Source organism: Euprymna scolopes, chromosome 1 (genome assembly GCF_053919585.1).
Source record: "Euprymna scolopes isolate OS-2025 chromosome 1, ASM5391958v1, whole genome shotgun sequence".
In the NCBI taxonomy this organism is placed as follows: Eukaryota; Metazoa; Mollusca; class Cephalopoda; order Sepiida; family Sepiolidae; genus Euprymna; species Euprymna scolopes.
This window is the reverse complement of record NC_136482.1, coordinates 15,592,219-15,603,527: the sequence shown is the minus strand read 5'-3', so window position 1 is coordinate 15,603,527 and position 11,309 is coordinate 15,592,219. Positions and strand designations below refer to the sequence as shown.

Genomic DNA, 11,309 nt, shown 5'->3' with positions numbered 1-11,309 from the left:
AATAATAATGATAATAATAATGTTGATAATAATGGTAGTAATAATAATAATAATAATAATAATAATAATAATAATAATAAAGAAACAAGAGAAAGGAGCTAAAAGGAAGAATGAGTGTAGATTCTTTTTGTTGATTGTATTGTTTTGATATTAATTTTGCGTCTTTTTGCCTTGTCCTTTTTATTTTTCATCACATTTTTGGTAATTTGTGTAAAGTCATGTATATGTATATCAGTAAATGGAAGTGATTTTTCAAGTTTTCTATTATTTGTTTTAGAAACGTTAATCATAGCTAATTCTACTTGTAATCGTAAAATTAAATTCATTGAACACCAGTATATATATATATATATATATATATATATATATATATATATATATATATATATATATATATATATATATATAATTATTTTTTAACTTCAGTTCAGGATGTCACGATTAACACCAGTTGAACGATTCGAACCCCGCAATATCTCTGGCTCGATTAACGAAGACCGTATCAATTCGGCTACCATTAACCGCGTGAAATAACGTTGAATTTAAACATTTTAATTTTAAATTCTTAAAGGGTCTGTCATAATTATTTTTTTACTATAATAATTAAATACCCGCAGACACTAGTGTTTCATCCTTTCGGGAATCTTCAGTGCATATATATATATATATATATATATATATATATATATATATAATTAGTTTTTTTAATCCAGTAGAGTGCTCAATTATAAGGAAAATCCGAAAATAAGAGCGTATTATTTATATTTTGTTTACAGAAAGTTTTAGATGAGATAAGTCATTAGTACCGTCCGTTTCAAACCCGATAATAAGGACCGTTTTAGATATCCATATCAAGCTCTCTTTATAGTGATGAGTATTGACTGAAGAGAGCTTGATATGGGTATCTAAAACGGTCCTGATTATCGGGTTTTAAGTGAGATATGTCATCGATACCGTCGGTTTCAAACCCGATAATCAGAAGCGTTAGTATATATAGCCCTAAACATTCAACCCGCTCGTTATTGAGCACCCCTTTTGAAAAAGCCTGCATAACACGGGCGACATGTCGAGCCTCCAGGTTTCTCCGTCTCCATTTTAAATTTCATATATGTTATGCAGGCTTTCTCAAAAGGGGTGCTCAATGACGAGCTGGTTGAATGTTTAGGGCTATATATACTAATAAGGATGAGTCTTTATGTAAATTGAATATTTATATACAAATATACAGTTTATGATGGTTGTAAACAATTATATATAAGAACTTAAGAAGGAAGTATTTAGGTTTATTCTGTATCGAAATTGTTTCCATTGATAATGATTTTTAACAGATAGGGAGAAATATGAAAAAAAACTTTTCTTTGTTTAATAGTATTAGTAGATTGGCAAATGGAAGCACATTCGATTAAACGACGTGTTGATTTATTGTGTATGCGTTTTAGGTGAGTCGCATTATTAAAGTCAAAAATTGTGATCATTCTCTGTAATGTGACAGAAAATACCATTAAGTGTATTATTATTTTTCACATCATTTTTTTTCGTTCATATAATCTCTTATATTAAGATAGCGTTGCGTTTCTCCTATGTATATTTTGTCGCAATCAAGGCAGGGTATGGAGTACACTCCGGCTTTGATTTTAGTATTAGTATTAGATACAGATTTGACAGGTTAGATTTCTAATTATCGAGTAGTTTTTTTGTGATATTTGGATGCCGATTTTGTTTCGATTTGTCAGTGGGCAGGATTAATTTTCTGCTATATGTTTGGGTTTTTTTAGGCTGTCTTGATTTTGGTTACAGTAATTTTTAAAAACCTTTCGTTCTGGTTTAGTAAAAGATATTGAGCGTATTGCCAATTTTTAAGGTGTGTTCTACGTAATAAAATTCTTCATTTACATATTCCTTTCTGCAAATTCTTAGGACTATAAGATAACAGCCAATGATGATACTTCTTTCCACTTTATCATTTTGATGTGAGTAGAAGTATATATAATCATTTTTATTAGTTGCTTTGCGATGGATTTAAAAACTTTTTTGGTTATTATTATTTAATCAAACTTGGTTAATATTATTTATTAAAACTTAGTTGGTTATTATTATTTATTAAAACTTAATTGGTTAGTATTATTTATTAAAACTTAGTTGGTTAATGTTATTTATTAAAACTTAGTTAGTTAGTATTATTTATTAAAACTTAATTGGTTATTATTATTTATTAAAACTTAATTGGTGATTATTATTTATTAAAATTTAATTGTTTATTATTATTTATTAAAACTTAGTTGGTTAGTATTATTTATTAAAACTTAATTGTTTATTATTATTTATTTAAACTTAGTTGGTTAGTATTATTTATTAAAAATTGGTTGGTTATTATTATTTATTAAAAATTGGTTGGTTATTATTATTTATTAGTTGAACGTCTAGAAAAGTATGGAGTTATTGTTTTCTTTTGCATAAGTGCATTTCATTGTAGGTTCCATTTTAATTAGTTTGTACTGTTTTCCCTTGTATGATTTGTGGAGGAAAATTAAGATGTCGTCTATGTATCTGTAATAAGAATTGCTCTCACATACCTTACCCACTCTTTTTTTTAATAAGTTACTGATTGACACCAACATATGGACTTTCAACCAAGAAATACACTTACACCAACCCCCAGTTAATGCATATTCTCTTTTTTGTAGTCCCTCGTTCTCTAAATAAAACTAAACTTCACTTAAATAAATTTAGTTTCCGTGATTTTCACTTGACTAAGTCAACAGATCGAATCCAATAAACTCATTAAATGTTGTTGTGTTAATAGTTTAGTTACTAATTATATTACTCTATTTCAGTTTTGCTACTAATTGATTTTCATTCAACAAATACCCTCCCTAATTTATATGTCTCAGTGCATTGTATATGTATTTTTTTAATTAATTTTCTTCCTTTTAAGATTGTAACGCTGAGTATGTGGCAGCGAAACCAGCTGCCAATATTGCCCTGCTTTTTATTGAAACAAACCGAGAGCACTTTTTAGTATCTTCGCTATTCCCTTACGTGCAATTGTCTGGATCTATTTTGCACTTGGTTCACCAGGAATATTAGTTAGGTAGGTGTTCAGGTTCTTTTTCATAAGTCCTGTGGCACCTATGATAACGGGCATGATTGATATCTCCCTAAGATTCAACTTTTTTTTCATATCATACATGAGATCTTGATATTTGGTCTGTTTCCCTCTTGCAGCTCTGTTCAGACCTCCATCATAAGGGACACTCACTTCAATCAAGGTTGTCACTCTTTCTGACTCATTCCATATAACTATGTCAGGTTTGACAGCAGCATTTTCAAGGTAGTTGGCTATATGCATGCATGTAGGTGTGCATGTGTGTGAATCACGTTGACAGAAGTTAAGCAACGATGAGTTTGATAATACCAGATGGGTGACCATTTTGGGAATTCTAGGCACTGTATGTGCTCTCCGCTTATCTTGGCATTGTTTTAAGTCGTTCTGAACCTCTAATTGACACTGGTATTTAACAATGCCGACTCCAAAGAGATGTGGTTGGAGATTGCGCAACACTTGCCAGAAAAATTTAACGCGCAGGCACCCTTACAGTGGGTATCTATGTTCTGTCAAAACTGAAGAAGCCAATATGAGCGTGTGTGTATGTGTGTATGTGATGTATGTGTCTATGCGTGTATGTATGTGTGTATATGTGTATGTGTTTATGCGTGTGTGTGTATGTATATGTGTTCGGTGTATGAGCGTGTGTGTATGTATATGTGTTGGGTGTATGAACGTGTATGTATGTGTGTATGTGATGTATGTGTCTATGCGTGTACGTATATGTGTATACGTGTACATGTTTATGCGTGTGTGGGTGTGTGTATATGTGTTGGGTGTATGAGCGTTTGTGTATGTGTGTGTATGCGAATGTTAACAATGTGTATGTGTGTGTATGCGAATGTTAACAATGAGAAACAACTCGTACCTGAACTTGACAGACGTGTGGAAAGGGGCCCAAAGAGCTGATATGGATCTGAAAATAAAGAGAAAAAATACAATTTTCAATAATTTTTCAAACGTTTTCAGGCCATTAAATCATTTTATTAAATGATGGCAGTAGAATATTAGACATGGCTCATAACGTCCTGCTTCTGGAACATCTTTTTCTTCGCAGATGCTTTAAAATGAGTTAGCGATACCAAAAGTAAAACGTGCTTTCTTCGTTTCTGTCAACAGTTTGAAAGGGAAACTACAATTTCTTCGTTTTGGAATTACATCATCTGAAATTAAAAAAAGTTCCATCTTCAACTGTAATGTTTCTTTTTAATATTTTTAAATCTAATAAGTTTCTATATTCAACTTAATCCATGTCCTTGTTTTCTTTAGATCACCGAAGTTGGGCTCCGTTGGGCTTCATCATTACCAGATCGGTTACAATTTGAGAATACTAGGCATTGTATATATTCGAGTAAGTGTGTATGTAAATCGAGCAATGTTTTAATATCTACTTTCTTTTTTATCCTTTCTCAGTTCTTTGGATGTCCCTTGAATGTTTGGGGAAAAAATCCAACAGGCGACGCTAATATGACACTCCACAGAAACACGTTTGGTGGTGGTGGTATTATTATTATTATTATTATTATTATTATTATTATTATTATTATTATTATTATTATTATTATTATTTTCTTATCTGTAAAATACATTTCCAAGCAAATATAGCTTTCTCTTCTTTTATTCTCCCGCTAATTTTAGCAATAGATGCGAGTGAACCTGTATTACACGCTTGGTTGTTTCCAAGGTACAAATCTTAAGAAACCGTTTCCCTTAATTCTGTTAATTTTATCACGACGCATAATGTAAGAACGAAGATTCGCCATCTTTGAATATTTTGTGTGATTACTATTAGTGTATCTGGTCGAAAACAGAAATCTGTACGAATCTTCGAGCGTAAGACTTTCTTTAATTAAAAGGTATCGTATGCTCTCTTTTTCTAACTTATGAGGGAAGAAGAATTTTAAGAAAATCGCAATTGTATGCTTAGTACGGCTAGCGCCGACGGTGTAGGTCTACAGAAGAGTGTCACTTAAAACTGAGTTTTACTTAATACTGTCTCCGTTATGCCACGGGTCTTTGAGGAACCTGCTAACTCACGTGTTCTAAATTTTAGAACTCAACCACATCCATCTTTTCCGGGTGGCCTTACCATCGAAGTCTCCTGTTCTGTACAATCTCTTTATAGTCTCTAAATTTAAGGTTATCAAACTAAGCCTAGCTTTCAGACTCACTTCATATCACACATTATATTTCATATACACCGTATCATCCATCATATAATTCTCATATCATTTTCTACGTACAACACATGTCCGTAGCCGTAACTTGTTGCGCTTCACGTCTATAGAGCATCATATTTTTACACATTTCTGGCAGAATCTGGCAGTGATATTAGTAATGCTAGGGCTATGACAACTGCATATTATTTTTATTGTTTTGCTCTCGAGTATATATCCGACACACTTAATCAACCGAGAACCACGTCACTCTACATAAAAGCATATAAGATATCAACGGATACACAGAGTCAAAACAATGAAAAGAATATGCTGTTGTTCTAGCTCTTGTAATGACAGCAGTTTCCTGAACTAATTTCATTTAATCCCTGATGCTACAGTTAAATAAAAAGATATGTAGATAGGGAGGGGAAAAGCAAAAGAGGGAAATAAATGCGGAGGAAAAAAGAACGAGAAACAAAGGATGGAGAGTAAAATGTGGAGGCAAGATGTAACATAGTGCACATGATCGCATGGGAACGCATCAGCAGCAGCGAATGGGTGACTGGCTGCGAAGAGATTAGCAGCAGTAGTAGCCAAGAAAAGGCATATGCAAATTAGGAAATGTGCGCGAGAAGAAAAAGGAAAAAAATGCACCACGTGATCGAGGAGAAACAAAGTTGGCAACGAAAGAGACGGACGTGAAAGGCAAAGACGAGAATGGGCCGGCTGTGTCAAGCATGGGGTCGGAAGAAAGAGAAACGTGATCCAGGCTAAAATGAACAGGTGGCAGTCAGAGACTTTTTAAGTGGTGCTGAAAGCAACGGTAATAAAAAAAGGACCTGGATTTTATTTGTTTATTTCTAGTTTTATTTTTTATAAATCACTGAAATAAAGCGTAACAACTATATTAAAAAGATACGGAAGCGAAGTGAGAAAGACAAATATAGACAGGGACAGAGAGAGAGAGAGAGTAAGAAAGACAAGAAGAGAAATAGGATAATCACATTGAAAGATGATAAGAATAAGAGGGGAATAAAAGAGAAGAGAAAGAGAGAAATAAGAGAGAAAGGCTAAGAGAAAAGGATTTAGAGGAGGTGAAAAGATATTTAGACAAGGAAAGAGAGAGAGAGAACGAGAGAGAAAGAGAGAGAGAGAGAGTTAGAAAGATAACGAGAGAAAGAGAGAAAGTGCAATAAAAGATGAAAAGAGAAACTGGGAATAAAAGACGAACGAAAGAAAAAAAAGAGAGAGGAAGAAAAAGGAAAGAGAGAAAAGGCAAGAGGTCGAAAACCAAAGGAAATCGATATAAAATAGGTTATTTAGTAAAAACAATAGTAAAAACTGAAACATAAATAAATGTGATGACAATTTGATTAGATACAAAAATGTCTGACTATGAACTTTTTCTTTTAAAATCATTATTATTGTGAATATATTAATTAAACATCTTTTATTTAAAGAACATATCTACATTTTTTCATAAAAAGAAAACTCTGCCCTCATTAAAAATAATGAACTATATATTATTTTAGAAATTAATTACAGCGCGATTGGTTCCATCAAAATGAATGCGATTAAAAAATATCCATAATATTTTCTGCAATCTAACCATATTTGATATAAATAAACTTTAGTCGATCTCTGAATTCTACATCAAGTTCTAGTCATAAATTAGCATCAGTTTACAGAGATGGCGTGCAAAAATTGTCAATGACTTTGAAATATCTCTCCTTTCGTATTGATTTGTGATATGACGTCACTTCTTATTGCTTATTGTCCAAATAAATATTCTCTTCAAGATAACCACACCGAATGGAATTAATTAGTGCGATCCATTTTAGTATCACGCATGCTACTGATCGTATGGCGCGCGTGTGAAAAAATCAGCCGCAGCCGTAGGATAGCTGGCGAGAAAGAATATTAGCAACAGCAACGGTGTTAGCACATATGCAAATTGAGGAAGTGTGCACGCGCTGATGTCATATGAATGCGAGGAAAAAGGCTGAAAATAGGACAGCACATAATCGAGCAAAAGAAGAAACAAAGTGATCGCCGATAAAGATGAACGTGTTTAGTCGAGGGTGAGAAAGTGCTGGCTATGACCAGCGTCTGGTGGCGGGGTGAGAGACTTTTAAAAAGCATTTGTTATATGACAGAGCGTTGTAAAACACATGAGTGTATGAAAATATGTCCTCTCTGATAAAATGATCTCTGAGATGGGTATATATGCTTATGACACCACATTCTATAACAGGTACGAGGGAAAAACAAATGAAGACATATCTAAGGAAATGGTAGAAACACTGGAGCTGTAGTGGAATGGGGACAAAAATGGACGGTCACATTCAATGCTGTCCAGATTAAGCTTGTTTCCTTCAATAACTACAAGAAACTTTCTCCACCATTTATAGCAATGGCTAAAGATACATTACCTGAAAGTACTTCTTTTAAACTCCTCGGCCTGACGTTCATAGGAAACGTGAGTTGGAAAAGCTACATTGAGAGTATTGCCAGGGCCGCTGCGAGGAAGGTGGGATCTCTCTACCGTGCTAGAAAACTACTTACACCTGAAAGCATCCTGTACCTCTATAAAGCCACCATTCGCCCATGTATGGACTATTGTTGTCACATTTGAGCTGGTGCATCTGCTACTAGTCTCTCAACTTGGACATGGTTCAAAAGAAAGAGAGTCGCCAACCTCATATGTCCTAAATTATCATCAAAGCTTCAGCGTCCGTCCCATCGACGAAATGTTGCATCCCTCTGACCGTTCTATAAGTATTTTAATGGTAAATGTTCTGACGAACTACAAGCACTTGAACCCCTTCTGCCTAAATACCCCCGACAAATCCGGCAAGCAGCAAAATCCCACCCCTACACAGTAGAGATTCCTAGAGATCAGAAATTTTCTACTCCAATAATTTCTTTCCCAGAATCACTAGACTTTGGAAATCCTTTCCCAACTGTACTGACAGTATTCATGCAACGTATATCCCCGATAGTAGCTCTCTACGTCAAAGTGGCACTGTGCCTTGTTTAGGGTGAAAATGGAATTAAAAAAAAATGAAATGGCTCATGTTTGGAATGACCACGAATGAATGTATTTCATTTGCACTAAAAAAATATCGAGTAGGACATTTCTTTCTTTCATTTTTTTTTTTAATTTTCTTTTGGACAGAGTTTCAGACAACGTGTGGATCTGTGTGGTTGAAACGGTTCAAGCGTTGTAGTTTCGTTACAACGATTCCAGAAATAATACGTGGCATAATCCTGTTGACACATAGGTTCTTGTTGGGTTAGTGTTAGGGTTAGGGTTAGGGTTATTAGTCCAGGCATGAAATTTTTAACTGAACGAAGCTTCGTTTTAGTAGCATTAATCTATTCTTTTACAACTTTATGATCTGACGTACAAAGACCATTTTGATTTCTCCATATACCGTACAATATTCCCGCCATGTAATCTATTATAATCTTAAACAAAACTGAAGTTTTTATTTTTACAAAAAAATGGGTGGAGAGAGACCAAAATTTAGAAAATAGCAAAACCGAAAGAAATATATTACGTCTATACTGGCAATAATCATCTCGACGGCCAGCGAACCATTAAAGTCCTGATCTAAAAAATATAGCGAGCGTAACACAATAAAAACTGAACTTTCATCATCTTGGCACTGCATTAAATTCTTTCCATTTGACAAAATACTGAAAAACGAACAAGAAAAAAATAGTAATAGTAATCACACAAAATATTCAAAGATGGCGAATCGTCGTTCTTACATTAGGCTTCGTGATAAAATTAACAGAATTAAGGGAAACGGTTTCTTAAGATTTGTACCTTGGAAACAACCAAGCGTGTAATACAGGTTCACTCGCATCTATTGCTAAAATTAGCAGGAGAATAAAAGAAGAGAAAGCTATATTTGCTTGGAAATGTATTTTTACAGATAAGAATAAAAATAATAATAATACCAAAAGTGTCTCTGCGGAGTGTCACATTAGCGTCGCCTGTTGGATTCCCCCCCCCCCAACATTCAAGGGACATCCAAAGAACTGAGAAGGGATAAAAAAAAAAAAAGAAAGTAGATAATAAAAACATTGCCAGTTTTTGTCGACATGAAATTGAAATATTGAGAGAACAGTGATTGAATTTAGGAGATGATGCTACCCGTTAACGCCATCTGTGTCCTTAATTCTTGACAGCGATAACATCTGAAAGATGAGGCAAATGAGAAAATAGAAATAGATATATTTAAGTTGTTGCCCGCTTTGTTAAACTTGTCCGCTTCTGATTCGTCGGTGTGACATTCCTCGGTTTAAAAGGGAAATGGCAAAGATGCGTCGCCAGATTATATTTAATGTTTCGTTCGTCCCAAAGCAATGGCAAGCCCAAATCATTTAACATTTATTATGTACTAGCAAACATATTCGGCGTTACTAGGGCCCATCTCTCTATTTTTCTCTCTCGCGAGAGGAAAACTGTATGCAATATCATTCTTTTAAAACACCTCTCTCTGTCTCTCTCTTTCTGCCCCTTCTCTCTCTCTCTCTCTCTCTCTCTCTCTCTCTCTATGTATATATATATATATATATATATATATATATATAGAAGAGAGAAATATATATATAATATATATATAGTAGTAAGTTATAAAATATATATGGCAATTAAGCTACACAGAATATTCCGCGTTTTATCAACGCTGATGAATCCTAGCGTGGATGAAACGCGGAATATTGTGTGTAGCTTAATTGCCATATATATTTTATAATTTACTACCTTGCTCTTCCAACGTATTGAGCACTGTTGAAGTAAATGCTTAAAGTTTACGCATAAATTTATACTTTTGTATATTAATTTATGTGATTAAATGAAGTAATCATCTATATATATATATATATATATATATATATATATATATATATATAGAGAGAGAGAGAGAGAGAGAGAGAGAGAGAGAGGGAGATGCATGAAAACTTTTGCAATGTTTTCAATATGATAAATAGAAGAAAAAAGGTCACACACAACTTATTTAGTAAGAGATCACATTTTATCATGACCGAAAGTTACTCAAAAAAAAGTATTAATTAGTGACATTTTCGTCGAATGATAATAAACATTATGAAACGATTGAAAATAATGAATAAAATGCACAACACTTGTGTTGCTATGAGGACAATTCATACGGTAGCCAGCAAGGAAACATTCCAACGGTAATGTTTTCTACCGATCATATTTTTATCGCAGGTGCTCGAACGTGTTGTCTTCTCTTTGAAAAACATTCACAGCAAAAGCTCCTCTAATTACAACAACTGTTTATGGTTCTTTTTCTCTCCCTCCCTATCTATACTTACCTACCTAAACTAAACTCAAAACATCCATGAGCAAAGTTTCTTTCCTTGAACTGTCTGTCGTTTAAACACAATAGCGCGAGGCTGCTTCTCAACTGATTACAACATGATCATTTTAAAGTCTAATGCAAACAAATTTTTGTTAAGCCGCCCTCTTAAATAATCAAATTCTGTCATATAATCATCGTCATTACCAATCATCACACTGCTGTCTCTCCGTCCACTTGACACTCCATTAACCCTTGCCCTCGAATAGCTTTTGAGCCTTGATGAGTGGTGGTCATTTAGTTCTGTGAAAGAAACTCTGTTATTGGAGAGTTCGTTTAATGTTAGGCAGGAGAACAAAGAAAAGACATTTCTATACAATGATTATGGTGAATTCTTACTCTTAATGTTTTACTTTAAGAAATGAACGATTACAGTTTCTTATCAGTATGGAAAATCAAGTCTATCTCCCACTTTTCATGCAGTAATGTTATTTCTGACAACACCAATAGAATGAATGTTACCATACTTGCTTTACTATGTCCACGTTGATGGCGTACTAAATCGGAATACTTAATTTCGCCAGAGTAGTTTTGGTAATATTTGCGTTTTGAACTAATGAATTTTCCTATCGATTAATTATTGTTTGATTCAGCAAAACCGCAGTTTAGTGACCTAAATATAAAATTGTGTATAAACAGTATATATTG

General features: G+C 33.7%; 1 protein-coding gene across 4 annotated transcripts in view; it reads right to left on the bottom strand.

Annotated features, from left to right (window-relative positions):
- Nucleotides 1-11,309, bottom strand: part of LOC145283682 (uncharacterized) — a 374,028-nt gene that overhangs the window by 51,005 nt on the left and 311,714 nt on the right. For all 4 annotated transcript variants that reach the window (XM_080132735.1, XM_080132806.1, XM_080132938.1 and 1 more), the window contains one exon: nucleotides 3,975-4,022. In XM_080132735.1, the coding sequence (XP_079988861.1) occupies nucleotides 3,975-4,022 (48 nt within the window). The remainder of the gene's footprint in view (nucleotides 1-3,974; nucleotides 4,023-11,309) is intronic.